Raw genomic sequence first — 16,640 nt, 5'->3', positions numbered from 1 at the left:
AACCTGTTTTAGAAGATACAGAATATGAGGAAAATCTATCCAATCTTGTAGAAGACGTGTCGAACTGGATAGTGATATAGTGATTAAATAACGTCATGAAGCGTGACAAAATTGAATATAAGATCCTTATAAGCAGGGGGTAAAAGTGAAAGGGAACGCGAAAGGACGACGACCTTCACTTCCAAAAATATTTATGGCGTCCCTCCACTTCGTAAAAATTAAAAAGGGCAAAGATAGACATGGGGACGGCATGACGTCATCATCCGTCCCACTACCTTTTCAGATTCACTTTTACCCCCTGCTTATAAGTATGTAAAACTGTCCCAACATGAAGGCCTCATGTTGGACATGTGCAACTTATTATTTTTTGAAGATTTATACGCCGTTTAACTCTTTCCTTGGTTGTATCCACATACGGATTTACTTGTGAGCTTTGAACCGAAACAAATATCAAGATATTTCACTGATTTATCAAAACTTATCCGTGTTTCCTCAATACGAATTATGAATAAGCGGGGTTCCAATGAGCATTACTTGCTGTGTTTTAATGCAAGAGAAAGAAGTGCTTGTATTTTCTTAGAGTTAATAAGAGTGAGACATCAGCGAATGCACCATTATACAAATGTATCAACAGTATTCTGCAGAAAAGTTCAATATTTTAAATGATTTAACCACATGCTACCATGAAAACGTCTTCAAAGATGAGTTAATATAATTATATTACCTAATAACTGTGAAAATTGGCCACTGAAAGGAGGTACAGATACTATGACAAAATAGATTCTAGAAGACACTACACTACACTGTGTGGAAAATAGATGCGACAGATTGTCATCTACATGTTTTATTTGAACATCCAACTCTGTTTGTAATGAAATTACATATCAATCGGGTGTTGATAAGATACAGTTGTAAGTCGTGAAGTATATATATTGCGTATTAGACGTTCACGACACAACTTATCAAATACTTATATATAACAAGCAGAAATAAACATACCAGGTTGTCTTAATTATTGTTTTCTTTTATATACAGGGTGTTTCAAAACAACACCGACAACATTTAGGAGGTGATTACTGACACCAAGATAAGACGAAAACTATATACCAACAAGGGTGTACAAATGCTTTCTTTCTGAGTTATACGCTGCCGAAAACATAAAAAAAAAATAACTTTACAGGTCCATAGCTCCAAAACTATGGGACCTGCCGTAGTCGGGTCAAGACTTTACTTATTAACTAGTATGTGTCCTATCCAAATATCCAAGTTTCAGAATCCTGTGATACTTCCGCAACAATTTTTATAGAAGTAGTTGAATACTTCAAATTATATGCCCGTAACCAAACTCCCACTTTAGAAATGGTTTCATGAGTATCGCAAAATTCTGAAACATGTCTTTTGGATAGAGCACATATTAGTTCCTAAGTGAAGTCTTGACACGACTACGGTAAGTCCCATCGTTTTGGAGATATGGACCTTTAAAATTCATTTTTATCATGATTTCGGCAGCTTGTAACTCCTAAAGGAAACATTTGTGCACCCAGGTTGGTCTATACTTTTCGTCTTATCTTGATGTCAGGAATCAACTCCCGAGCGCTGTCGTTGTTGTTTTGAAACACCCTGTATAGTTTTAAGTAATTGAAGTATACTAGCATTGAAACTAAAATTTAGTTAACAATCTATGCTCATGTATCCTTCAAGAAAATTTCAGTTGCTGAGATGAAGTCCCTCTACCAGAATTATTTCAAGTACGATAATTTGCATAATGTGAGTATAAGCTGAATCGGTCTGTATGAATCGACATTGGTAGGATCATTATTCGACTTCACGAAAAGCAAGAATTTTGAATTTTTCTATTGTGTATAATCTATCCTCAATACAAAGTTTCGTGAAGTAAAGTAACTATTTGGAAGGGAACTTCTTTTATATATCGATATATGATAGTTCAAAACCTGCAGTATTATTTGGGTTTATTTCTAACGGCAATATCGATATCGATACCAATTCTATCGAAGACATATTCATTATCTATTCAACATTGCTGCGAACGTATGAATTGTTGGTGTTTGTTAGTCGATGTACTGTTCTCTAAAGATTAGATGAGAGAATATGTTTTTTTTTATTTATTAAAAGCTAAACATATTTTTTTATTTTTATCTGTTTGGAGATAACAGTTGAAAAATATCTCCGTTTTGTAAGAGTTAAAAGAAGTAGTAGTGTCACGTGAACACAAGTTTGGTTTCTATGGCGTACTAATATTGATATTGTTTGGTGTGTATAGTTTCTCAATTAATATTGAAGTCGTAAGTTTTAGTGGATTTCTATCACTTCTGGTTTTAGTAAAGAGTTAAGGAGAAGACGAAATATCGCGTACTATTGGATCGTTTATTTGATTGCAGGAAACAGTTTTAGTTCTATAGGGATCAGTATTAACAGAAAAAAATCATATTTACGAAGAAATTAAATGTCGACTAAAAGCAGGGAATTCGTGTTACTATTCGCTTCAAAATCTCTTGTCGTCGCGAATTCTGTCGAGGAATCTGAAGCTTAAAATATACAAAATGATAATCATGCCTCTTGTTCTGTATGGTTGCGAAACATGGTCGCTTACTCTGAGGGAAGAACATAGACTAAAATTATTCGAAAACAAGATCCTGAGACGAATATTCGGACCCAAGAGGAACGGGAATGGGGAATGGCGGAAACTTTATAAGAGGAACTACATAATTTATACGGTTTACCCAACATTGTTAGGGTCGTCAAGTCTAGGAGGCTTAGATGGGCGGGTCATGTAGCTAGAATGGAAGAAAGTAGAAACGCTTTCAAAGTATTGTCTGGAAGACCAATCGGAAAACGACCATTAGGAAGACCTAGGCGCAGATGGGAGAACAATATTAAGATGGATCTCGCAGAGATTGGAATACAAAGTAGAAACTGGATGCAGTTAGCTAAGGATAGAAGTCAGTGGAGAGCTTTTGTGAACGCGACATTGAACCTCCGGGTTCCATAGGCCATAGAGTTAGTTAGTTAGTTTAGTGATCAATGTTAAAACCGAAATTGGTTGATTCTTTAACACTTTCAGACTGAATATCATCTCTATCAACACACTAGTTTCCCATCTTTTGACCCTCTCATCGTGAAAAAATTGATAGTGATCTGCCAGTAAGGTTTTGAGATTTTTGGTCTTCTAGGTGGACGGACACATTCACTGAGAGACGAGGTAAATCTATACAGAAGTTTTTGTAAACCAAATTTCTTTTTTAAAAAAAATGATCAGTGTGTGAAAAAATTAATAAAAGTATTTACGTTATATTTGGTTCTTAATGCCTGCATCTCATATTATATGAACAAACAAATCTTTTAGCTCTTCTCCCTAGTCTAGTGACTAGAACTAGTGTTGCTCACAAGGCGAGATTTGGTTCTTTCTCGTCTCGGAAATATGTCGTGAAAGTACCATCTAGTCTCGAAAAGTGAACTCTATATATTTATATTAATCGAGCTTTTCTTATCTCGTGTTGTAGCACGGAAATTCCGTCTCGTCTCATGGCCAACACGGGTTACAGTGCGTATTCTTGACGCACGAGACCTCGGGTTCGATTTTCGGTGGGAGATCATCGAACGTACTATAGTGATTAACAACCTACTTTAAACTGTAGGTCTTACTCTATATTGCCTCTCAGTAGGCAAAGTACGTAAATACAAATAATCCAAAACAAACTGAACGACCTTTCTTTCAGACGTAACAAAATTTTTAGGAGAATAGAAGAAAAAAATTGAGGGATAGGTTCTGAAACCTTTTGCCTACAGCTCTGTGTACGTAGTGTTCGACTTTAGATGCGCATGTTGTACCTATTTCGCAATTACTTTTTGTAATCTTTTTTTAACCTATACCAGCATGTCTTAAACTGTGATCCTTATTCTACAAATAGTCCTCGATTGCGGTACTCTTAGATTGAACACAAATTCAAAGAAACATAATTTTTTAAAAAAATCAAATAAGTTCCGCATCATACATTATAGTTCATATTTTCAAACAAGTAGAGATTATACAATACAGTAAGTTTAAAATTATACGAATTTTAATAGCATATTTATTATTACTATTGAATATTTTTGATACTGCACAGTATAATAAAATTGATAGGTTTTAATTATTAAAATAAAACTAATATATATTTTTCTTTAGTAATACCAATATTAAAAAAATAGGGGAATTTAAATTGGTGATTTAAGAACCTAATTATAGTGGTGTAAAATCAAAATATATAAAAAAAATAATTTACCCTTCGAAGGATACTAGAATATGATGATTGTTAGAGCATTCTGACAAATAAAAGTCGTCTCTATCGCCAAAAAGTTTATTAAAAAAAAAAGGCTGCTCTATACAATCCAATCTTTCAGTTCCCTTCTTGACAGTTTACATCTATTTAGAGGAGTGACAGCTCCTTCGTAGCTATATGGCTAGTAGCTGCAATTTTTAAACCTAGTACCACAGTACGAAAACACAATGTTTTGCGTCAAAAAAGAAAAAGAGATCGAATTATCATGTCACTTCAACCAACAAATGATATAATATTGCTCGAAGTCGATACAACCAAACTAGGTCTTTAAAGAAAAATCTAATTTGTCTTCGTACTACTTTAGGAAAAAAATATATATTTAGTATGTAGTATCCTTATTTTCGACAGTGATTTAATTTTTCTTTCGAAAATAATATCGAAAGGAACATACGCGATAGATGAAACTCATTCGATCTTGACCAAAGTTGGGATGATGATAGAACTTTACGAGCTTAGTATACATATAAAATATTTTGGTGTGCATTCATTTGGTTCCTGAGTTGTTCGTAATCAAATATAGGGTTGGACTTACCGAGAGGATATTTTATTTGGCATGTTATAGATGATACTAATCCAATCGTGACCAAATTTGGTTTGATAGTTGACTTATTCTAGCTTAGTACGTACGTAAAATATTACGGTATACGTGTTATGGTCTCTCGAGTTACTGACCATCAAATTTGGGTTAGAACTTAGTGATAGGAATAATGATCGGTAAAACACATGCGATCTTGGCCAAACTTGGCCTAATGGTAAAGATTGACAAGATTTGTAAACATTTGAGTTTAGTATGAAATATTGTGCTGTATAGATCTTCAGTTTCGGAGGTTTTGGCCATTGAAGTTGGATTTGAACTCAGTAAACTCAAGAAATTTTAATAAAAGCAATTGATGGAGCTCAACTGATCTTGACTACATTTGGATTGTAGTAGACTATTAATTATAAGCATATTATGCATATGAAAAATGTTGCGCATATTTTTCGTCCCCGAGTTATTTGCCATCAGAGTTGGGTTTTGGACTTACTTGAATTCAAATTCCAAGTTTAATAGCCAACAACTCAAGAACTAAATGCGTGCACACCACGATGTCATCACACACATTAAGCTTGTTAAGGTCTACCAGTATTTCAAATTTGGTGAAGTGAATTCCTTTAGTTCTTGAGTTATTGGCCACCAAATTTCGGGTTTAGATTTAGCAAACCTGTTACGGGAAGTAAGTGCTATATGTATTTGTAATCAAGTTTTGTTTTTCTAAAAAATCAATGGACATGTTTTTCTGCTATAGGGATATTTACTCGTATCTTGGTGAGATAAACCGTTATTAGTAACGTAATTGGAAGTAAAGCGAAGTGTTTCTTGGAAAAAGTGTTTAATATATGTGTTAGTTTCTCTACGGAGTTCAATTTGTTAATTTTTCATGTTTGCATGACTCATATATTCCTTTAGTTATTAAAAGCATTACAAATTTATTCACATAACTTCAGCATTTTAAGTTGATTTCAAGTTCGAATAACGTTGCACGGAGAAAATAGAGTCCAGGGGAAATCCCTTGATGGTTTAAACGTGATGACAAACAAAATAAATTTAAAATCTACCTAAAACCTTCCTTTATTTAACTATTTGTTTTTGCAAATATCTACGAATTTTGTCTTTGTACACAACATGTATGCACAGAAACAATGTAACATGAGCATGAAGCTATCAGGATTGAGGAGAAAAAGCTTGTGTGATTCAAATTCTACTACATATTATTATGTTCGTAAGAAAAATTTTTCTACTCTACCTGTCTCATCCCTGGTTCCCATCCTACAATTCATGAAAATGTTTTCGTGCTAAATTTAGAAATTAGATTGCATAGGGTTATTGCTACAAGCATAACACATAAAATGACATTTAATTTAATATTCGAGCTTCCATGTTTCTGTATGATTAGCCCGAAGGACCTTAGTCTTTGGAGTGGAAGGGTTCGATTCTCATGGAGAGTCCATATGCTTGGGATTCCACATTCTGATGTAGGTTCATGTCTCAAATATCCTTGGTGCTGAAAGGAACGTTAAGCTCTAATCCATTCAATTAATTCAAAAGTTAGTGAATAGTTTTCTGTAATTAAGTAAAGCGTGGAAAATATTTGACCAATGTAAGCTTGGTTGAGGAGCTGCAATGTACGTATATGGTTCACTGTGTGCTCGTAGTATTTAAAAGTATTTCCGAATTTTAATGTTTATACAGACAATGCTATTAAAAATAAATATTCACCTTATTTTCATCTTAGTTGTTAGTAATAGGATTGTAACCAAGACTATAGATATACACCTTTTGTTCATTTGGTGTTTTTCTTGCAATTTTATTTTAAAAAGTATGGTCAGTCGATAGAAGTGAATACACATGTGTGAAACATAAATATGTGTTTCCAATAAATAAATAAATAAATAAATAAATAAAAAATAAAAAACAAGTATGTGTACATTCATTTCTCTTTGGAAGCTTTCACTGGTCTTGCCTGTTAAATTTTGAATAATTCCAAATTGGGATTAAAAAAAAAATAGTATGCAAATATGTGTTCATAAACATTATTCAATTTTTTTATTGTAATTTACCTAACAACACTTTTTGGAATAAATATTCTCATGGCCAATAATTAAATGAATGTTTATCTGAGTAATTATTCGGAGAAATTAGAAAAAAAGTAATACAAAGAATTTTTAACTATATTTTAAAATACAAAGGAATATTTTAGTATTTTCTTTAAGTCTCTGTAAAGAACTAATTAAACGTTTCTCAATTTCTAACCCAAGAAACACGTGAATTTTCTAAAAAGATATTTCTGTTCGGTTTTGTTTGAACCTAAGTGAACGTCTACCTATGTTTCTTTTCTACTTTGTAATTCTACATTTTTGTACAATTGCTCGTAGGGATGATTATATTGCACGAAGTTATAAATTAGTTGTAACTTCTAGGTTTGTCGTGTTTTTAATTACTCATATGCTGTATTATTTCCTTCTTTTGTTTTTCTAGTTTCTTTAAGATTTTATTCCAGTTACCTGTTAACTGTTCATTTGTATAAAATCAGTAAAAATCACAAAGAAAACACATAAACGAAATATATATACTTAAGTAAAAAAATGCAGTTTATAGTTTAACCTTGTGCTAAGATAATTCTCAACATCATTATCTTTCTTTTTTTTAGCTAATTGATTTATCTGGGGAATTAATATACATAATTTTGATATTTCATATTCAAAATTATTTCGAGTATTATTTACTTAGATGCAATTTAATATCATTTTTTAAAAAAGCTATATTTGACTAGAGTGGAAGACGAAATCAGTCAAATCATGCATCATTAAAGTTCCAGATCATTTCAAACAAAATGGAAAAAAATAATCCTCACATAATTGAAAGGGTTAAAGAAAGAAGATACTCCAAATAAGGTAGTAAGGTTCTCGAAACTGTTAACATTCTCTCTCTCTCTCTCTCTCTATATATATATATATATATATATATATATATATATAGAGAGAGAGAGAGAGAGAGAGAGAGAGAGAGAGAGAGATGGTTTTTAGTTAATCCATTGTTTATTAAGTTAAAGGTTGCGTTATTTATCATGTGAGGTCCAAATCCATCCCAGCACAGGAACTATTACAGAAAAGTAAAGAATTGTTTATATACCAAACTTTGCTCCAGATAGAACCAGATCCATCGGAAGTTCCAGTAGCGTCACTTCACATTTTGCTTGGGATGAGTTGAAGAATGGTCTACCGGTGTACGTTTTCCATTAGTATATTACTATACAATTAATATATATATATATATATATATATATATATATATATATATATATATATATATATGGAGCAAGTCAAAACGATAGACCCGATTTCAGAAACTTATTCTGTAAAATCTAATAAAATGTTATTGTGAGATATCTGCTTCGAAAGGTTAACTTTTAGAGTTTAGTTTCCACGCAGTATTTTCACTCTCTACCGCTAAGAGTCAGCAGTGAACATGAAATAAATTGGCAGGAGATACACTATCGGCTTGATATATATATATATATATATATATATATATATATATATATATATATATATATATATAATGAACTCCGGGGGTAATTGCCCCCTTCCCTCCTCAAATGATGACGCTATTGTAATTAAATATTCTAAAAATGTATTAGAAGAAAACATTCTAGAAAAATAATATATATATATAAGACACAATAGCATTGAAATAAATAGAGAACAGAAAAAATAGAATACCTGTACAATTATACATTTAGTAATCATTCACACACTTGTTCATGATAATTGTGAAATAGGGCTAATACTTAGAAGGAAAGCATAAACAAAATTGGCCATTCAGTGATAATTTAGGAAAATATTGGTTCCTTTAGATCACATTTATTTACCAACTGGGATCACATATACCCAGTGTTCGAAGTGGAAAAAGAGCAGAGGCGGTATGTTTTATTATGATTTAGACTCAGCATACCGGCTATTTAAATATTGCCTTGATCATTGAAAAACCAGGGACGGTATGTCCTCATTACTGAAAAATCAGAGGCGGTATGGCATACCACAGCATACCGTCTCACTTCAACCACTGCATATACCCCACTCTAATTAGCATCTACTTTCTAGAAGACAACTTTATGCGAAGTGTTATTTTTTCATAGGTATGTTCAATAGGAATAAACAATAAAAGTCAAGGAATAACAAGCCTGAAAATAAGGAAAGAAACAGTACTGAGGTATGCACACAATTCACTTGGTAAAACAGAGTGTTAAAGGAAACAGATGAAAAATGAAAATGAAGATTACTTGGAGAATTGATAGAAAGAAAAAAATGAAAGGAACTAGAAGAATTCAGTAGATGAACGACTATCCGGGCTAATATGGCAAAAGGGCAGACCAGATAACAGATGGGCCGGAGAATTATAGTTCTCATTTCCTGCCTACTTATTTATACCAAAACCAACTCTTACCTTTATTTTCTGACCTCTTGGGCCAGTACTTTATTATTGTTTGTTACGCACTGTAATCTACGTTTTAAAAACTTATCAAGAAAAGGATGTCCAAGAATAAAAAAATATTGTACAAATTTTAAGATAAGTTTTGTAATTTCTAATTTAACTGCAAGAAGCAAAGAAAAAAATGACATACACTTTACATACATTTTAAAAGAAACAAAAGCAATAATTAACGCAAAAAGTATGCCTAATTCTTAGGAAAATTTATGTAAATTCATTTTACTAGTCATTGATAAATGCTGTACCTGAGAGCATGAGATGCGTAAGTCCAATTTTGGCGAAAATAAGTTGAAACCATTTTTGTACATCTTTCGGAAGTCTGCAACGAATGTTGGTTGTATTTTGTTCTATTGATCACATAATTAACCAAGTATATAATATAGTATGTCCAATATGTATTTAGTGCTTAGGTAAGTGTTTTTGCTCTTTTCTGGAAAACAAGGATTTATGACTTACAAACTTCGTGCTCTTAGGTACAGAATGATTACACACATATGAAAAGGTAGGTCTTAAAAAAGAAAAGCACCGACATTTCCTACAGATGTTTGCGTTTGAGAAAGTCCTTGATAGATGACTGGAGCTCCTTGAGCAAAGTAACGTTTTATAAAGGCGTTACAAGTCGAGCAGATCATTAAAAAAATCATTCCCCATTTTATTACGGGGATTTCTTTTAACTAGGCCAGATATCGGGAGTCTACTGTACCTAGAAAACCTTCGATAGGCTTGTAAGATACTGTCCGTCTGAGCAGGACCAAAATTATCGCTCTAAGAGAACAGAAATATTTGAATGAATGAAATAAAGCAAATCTACTTTTACAGTTTCAAGCAAAAATGCCTGCATATATGTATCATCCTGATATCTTTTGTCAAGAGCTCTCACAACAAATAAAACAAAATCGTAAATATAATTTTTGTAACTTAACTGTGTTAAATACGTGGGCCATCTTTGTTTTTCAGTATATTGATTTACATGGAAAATTATTTTGTTGTTGTTTCCATTACTCATTTACTTTATTTTTTACTTATTTATTTACTTTTTAAAAAAATTTGAGCACATGTTAGTACCAATAAACTTTTTTTGAAAAAGCATTATTAAAATTCAATTCATTTTTATTGGTTTTAATAGAAGACAGTATCAGTTTAAAAAAAAAAAAAAAAGAATGTGAAGGGTATTAATATCTTATAATAATACATAAGCTGTTGATATTTGTACTGATGGTTACTGTATTAAATTGTATAAGCAATAGGCCTACCTATTTGATATTCTAAATTGTTTATTGAGTGATAAAAAAATGACTTATATTTTTTTGCTCTTTTTAAAGTTAATTTCAGACAAAGAGGACTACAAGGGCAGACCTTAAGGATCACATGTAGTTTGCGGATCACAGTTTGAGACATGCTATTACAGGGATTTAGTTAATTACACTGTCTGAATGATCTTTCAGAAGGTAGGTTGTAGCCCACTTCCTTAGATAGGCCTATACCTAGTAAGATGGAATCATTAACCTAGTACAGTAGGGAGTAGGGTGGACTGTTACTTTCTCTACGATTCAAAAAGACGTGTGAAAATTAAGGAGTTCGAATAAAGAAATAACGTAAGAATAAGAATAAGGATACCACATATACAAGAGTTCTTTTAATCAGAATATATATGGCTTCATTACAGAGTTATATCATTGAACATGTGAAATTAATATTCGTCTGATTTGTTATATTAGTCTCAAAAAGCCAAAACATTATCAAAGGATATGTTGAATAAAACCAGCAATGATTCTTAACTACCAGCACTGTCGAATTTAACGATCTGTTGCTGCTAATGGCAAAGGAGGTTCTTGAGGGAAGTCAAAATTTTGTTGCTACAAATTAAGGAAAGAATACTTTCCTAATTAGTCTATGGGTATAAAAAGACATGTACAATATGTACAAGATTAGGATATTTGGAAAGCCTTCTTCTCTTACTTTGAAGCGATAAAATTATAATCTTTACAGATATGATTTTCTCCAAGAGATGCCACTGGCTGATACATTGATCTATTAATAGAAAGATTGAAAAGCTTTATTGTGTCCCCTTTTGAAGAGATTCTTCCGAACTTATCCAAACATGCTATAATCCAACGATAGAAGACAAGACAGCTTTTTCTTAAAAAAAATAAAATAAAAAAATAAATAAGTGAACCATTTATCTTAGTTATTTTAGGAAAATTGCCTATACTCTTTCATTATTATCCAAAACATGATTTCACTTTATAATAACAAGGAATATACGTTAGTTTTGTTGACTAGAAGGCTATTTTCTTTCTTTTCTATTTCATAACGTTTCAGAGACACGCATTACTCCACACCATCCTCGTAAGTTAAAAAGTTACAGATTAAAGTTTAGGTCTATATTAACACTTCAAACATTGTTCTTCTTTTATATTTTTTCCACATTTTGTTCTGTTACTTAGCAATCATTCGATGCTTCACATCTCAATTAAATGTTACTCTTGTTTTTAAAAAAAGTCGTTATACAATACTTACACGTATATATATATATATATATATATATATATATATATATATATATATATATATATATATATATATATAATAGACACTTCATCATGGTTATAAAGTAACGTTTGCATGCATCTTTATAAATAGTATCATTCGGGATTTTTCCACGGGAAAAGGGGGGGCGACAAGATTATTCGTCGACGTAAGAATTTCACATGTTTTTGTTAGTATATTACCATACAATTTATTAACAAGCATGTGTTTCTCAAACTTCGGGAAGGAAACTTCCCCCATTACCCTCCCAAATGAAGCCACTGAGCATTATCTTTCCCAAGAATTGAACCTAATCTTAGCATTGCACTTTTATCAAGTAAACTTTATTTAGATTTACTTTGGAAGCAATTGTACAAATAATTACAGTGGTGGATCTGGAAGGTAAAAACTGGGGGGGGGGGGGCAGAACCCAGAGTATGATAGGTATAACATGAGTTTACTATAAACTTTCAGAAATATATAAATAATGGCTTAAATTATTTTATCACTCAAAAAACTGGGGGCCTAGGTCCCCTCGGCCTCAAGCTAGATGCACCACTGAGTATATAATTATCTAACAAATGTATTGAATATTGTTTTGTTTATGTATTTTACATTAATGATTAATCTGTTATGTACGCTAATGCAGGAGACAAAAATGTCAATGAGAAATAATAATAATAATAATAATAATAATAATAATAATAATAATAATAATAATAATAATAATAATAATAATAATAATAATAATAATAAATATGTCACTGCAACCAACGATGAACTTTGATCACTAGGAAGTTTCTTGCATGATATGTTGTTAGTACATGGACTTTTATCACTTCTATATCTGGCTTCCTACTCAGAATGTCATACTAGTAATTCTAAAATCTCCGAAAGTAGCCTACATACGACGCTGCAAACTGATATCTGTATAGGCCTAGACCTTATATCGGAAATTGAGCTCTCAGGACAACGTGCTCAAAAAAGCAAATACATGTTAACTACACCATTAAACACTAAAGCCTTTCAATTGGCTGTTCCTTGAAAGATGGCCACCTGCTTAATTAACCGTACTCGTAGAAAAACTCTGACAAATAATTGTCTGTTAAGATTTAATTCGTCAATTACGCACTCGAATCAATTGGATTGTGTGTGTGTGTGTGTTGTTGTTGTTGTTGTTGTTGTTGTTGTTGTGTGTGTGTGTGTGTGTGTGTATAACTCAGGGTAGTCAACATAAGCATCTTTTACGATACTTATTCACCGCATACACTCAATAACCTATTCACATAGTGATCCACTAACTCCCACTAACTCCTGCTATAATTGAACTCTTGTCCCTATAACTGGTGAAGGCATTGGGCTTCTCTATCTATTCAGTCTACTACTGAGCTACACTAATCTTCCTGGGCATGGTTAAAGTATCAAATTCGTGCAACAACATCATACTTTATCTTAAATATGGGTGTTTATTTTGATAATTGAGGGAAAGATGCCTATTTTATTATTGTTGCTATTATTCGAGATCGGTCCGTATATCTCTTAACTAATCTAAGCGTTAAGAAAAATATAAATTGAAACAATAAAACTTTGTACTTCAAATACAGCCGTATAGGCTTAATCTCCTAATGAATAAAATTAACAGATTCCAATTATTTTATATTTCTAGTAGGGTAGGAAAAGAAGAAAACGAAATCTGAAAATGTTTACAGTTGTTGAATTATTAAATTCCAGTACGCTAGACCCATAGAAATAATAATAATAATAATAAACAGAGCTTCTCGACAAATTTAGGCTAAAGATGCGCAACAGAGTAGGTTTGTGTGGCGTGAAAATTTGAGAAAAGTATCTATTTACTATAAAATGTGACTCAAGTTTATTCGTATTGACTCGTATGCTCAGAAAAATTTGAATCCAGCCGGTTATTAATATAAAATACATTAATAAATTATTAAAATAATCTCAAATTGATCTTCTGTAGGTATGTATATTTAAAGCTAAAGAACCTCAAATCTTTAAGGTATCCATGCTGACAACGTTTAGAACCTTCTCGAGTATTTTGAAGTACTATATTCGGATTAGCCTAATTAAACAGCGACTGGCACCATCATTTTTTTTTTCACTTGGTAGGTCCTGTTGCAACATTAACAAGCTATTTTTGTAATGTGTGAACTCAAATTGACTAATGAACGATTCCAATAGAACATGACATAACTAGCATTACTAGTGTTCTTTGAAGTGCGTTCCAGGCGCAATTAACGGTTGTTATACGTCTTGCAAGAATTTCTTTTGTGCATTTTAATGACATGAATGATGTAAACACTACACTGAAAAGAAAGTGTTAGTAAACAGTCTACTAAAAGACGGCGGTTATTTCTGGTAACTTAATCTGTCTATTTGTTAAAAGGTACTTACCGCAGGAATCTATGACATCCTTCTTGAGGTTTGTCGGTGGACTGTAGGGGTCGTTTGCGGCAACTGAAGCGTTCGGCGCCGACGTTGTCTTACAGGACAATGGTTGTTGACAGTCTCTGCTACTACTATTCCTGTTGTTGTCATTTTGTCGATTGAGCCCCAAAATAGCATCAATCGTATGCCGCGGACCGAGCGATGGTTTCAACGGCTGCATTAATGACGCTTGTTCCGGGTATGTCAGTTCCGTGTCGCTTGTATCCGTCGTTGAGCGGGACTCAACGTCCATGCCTCTATGTAAAGCGGCCCGCGAATCACCACTAACAACAACACTTCTAGCGAACAGGTTCTCGACCGACTCCAGCGCCAAGGGAATCCTCCTGAAGTCTTGCTTAGAGTTCCTCCCCCTCCCCAGAACCTCTGTCTTGTTTTCTCTTCCGTCTGTTATTTCTTCGTCGCCCCCGACCACTGCTCAACCCCTCTCCGAAAACACCACAAAGTTAGCCCCAAAGATTAGCTCTTTTCAAACACGCTGTTTGCTTGCAACAGAGTTCTTATTATTGCCTCGATTGGTCTCCTCATGGTTTATTAAGGAGTGGGGCGGGAAGAACTCTTTGATGAGGGCGTGATGTCACAGTAGCTACAGCCAATGAGAGTTTGCCTTTGAAGAGAACGAGGCATGTATCCACGCTTGCGACTGCTCCAGATAGACCAGCCATGCGATGTTGTAGTCCCTTTCCCCGCTGTGAATTTTCAGCTGTTGTTACCGCGTGGAGTAGAGAGCCGCACAAATCAAAGTAAATCAACATCAGCTACTGTTGAGCTTTTGCATTTATCAATAAAGCAAGCGGATTAACCATTTTTTCTCCTCCATTGTATTTCCCATTTGCTCCTTGCTTCCAATATGAGCTCCTCTATATTGGGAATTCGAATGTCATTTATTTTTTTGACGTACGCAGAAGACCTGAACAGGGGGTTATAATGAGCTACAAAGTGGCTAAAAGGTATTTATAGGCACATTGTGTTGTACGAATAAAAGCTGTTCTTACAACCCACGTATTTGTAGTAGGCAGGTAGTACAACTTCTAGTACTCTGTACGAGATAAAAATTTCTCTCTGTCCTTTAACATTCATTGGTTCCCATAGTTATTTTTCATTGTTTTAGAAATATATTTTCTTTTTCAAATTCATACAATATCTGCATATTAACTTATTCCTTTGTTTTAATATAGCAAGTATTCTTGACAACTACAGTTTATATTACGTGGTTCGTAATTGACCTCCGATTTATGAATTTGCTACAATAAAGGCCTTAGTCGTTTTTGACCAGCATAACACGCATGATAAATTCACAACACGAGACGACAAAAAGTCTTCGAGAATTGAGACCAGAATAGAAAGATTTTTTTCGAAAATCGAGACGACATGACACTTCTACAAAATATGCGACACGAGAAGACGAAACCTTATTTCTCGTCTTATCTCGTGTTCAACAATGGATATTTCTTATGGGTCTCTGCTATTATAATCTTTTTCTAGGTTGGTTTGTCTCCTTTGGCCCAAAGGGCATAACCATACTAAAATTTTGTTTCATTTCATTCTTCCAAGTTTTGATGTCTCTAGAATTCATTCTTTTACCCACTTCAACCCTCCTCCCTGGACTTGTAGCTAACGGAATCGTCTTTGGCCTAAAGTTCAATTTCGAGCAGGAGAGCATCGAACGCATTATAATAATTCTTTTAAAACTACGATCATCAAAGTTTGCCCGTGTAGGTTCTCTTATATTGAAAATTAGCCCCAAAAGAGTAGGAAAAATACAATTCAAGTGACCTTGTGTAGAATATCAAATATAAGACTTATTTTGGAAATTATCTAGACCTTATTCAAGCATCTTTTACTTTCTCTCTCAGGAATCGATATTTTGAGAAATTTATTACCGTATCTTTTCTATAAAATACTCTGGATAATGTTCAGTCATTAAAAAACTAATTTGTATTTTGTTCTCCTAATATCATTACAAAATTAAGGGAATTAGTTATCTAATAGATACTACTTTCAATATAGAGGCCTTTTCAGCACAGAGATGGCGTTGGTCAATGAAAAAAAATTGTCCCACGACCCACTGACCCACCATCCATCGTGACCCACGACCCACTGGACCCAACGTGACACACTCTGATTTACCATCCCCAAAAACTATTCTGACCCACTCTGACCCACCGCGACCCATGCTGACCCACGCTGACCTACTCCACGCACCGATACTCATTGTCATCAATTCTGACCCATAATCTACACCCTCCTCTCCACTAATTAAAGAGTTTACACTTGTA

At 33.3% G+C, this 16,640-nt stretch overlaps 1 protein-coding gene across 1 annotated transcript in view; it reads right to left on the bottom strand.

Annotated features, from left to right (window-relative positions):
* Window positions 1–14,869, bottom strand: part of LOC145678328 (retinal homeobox protein Rx1-like) — a 162,101-nt gene extending 147,232 nt beyond the window's left edge. The window contains exon 1 of the mRNA XM_081748348.1: window positions 14,311–14,869. Within this exon, the coding sequence (XP_081604474.1) occupies window positions 14,311–14,596 (286 nt within the window). The 5' untranslated portion in view covers window positions 14,597–14,869. The remainder of the gene's footprint in view (window positions 1–14,310) is intronic.
* Between the last annotated feature and the right edge of the window lie 1,771 nt (window positions 14,870–16,640).

The sequence above is a fragment of the Thermobia domestica genome, chromosome 2, assembly GCF_964235325.1.
Source record: "Thermobia domestica chromosome 2, izTheDome1.hap1.1, whole genome shotgun sequence".
NCBI lineage: Eukaryota > Metazoa > Arthropoda > Insecta > Zygentoma > Lepismatidae > Thermobia > Thermobia domestica.
This window is presented reverse-complemented; position numbering and strand designations above follow the sequence as displayed.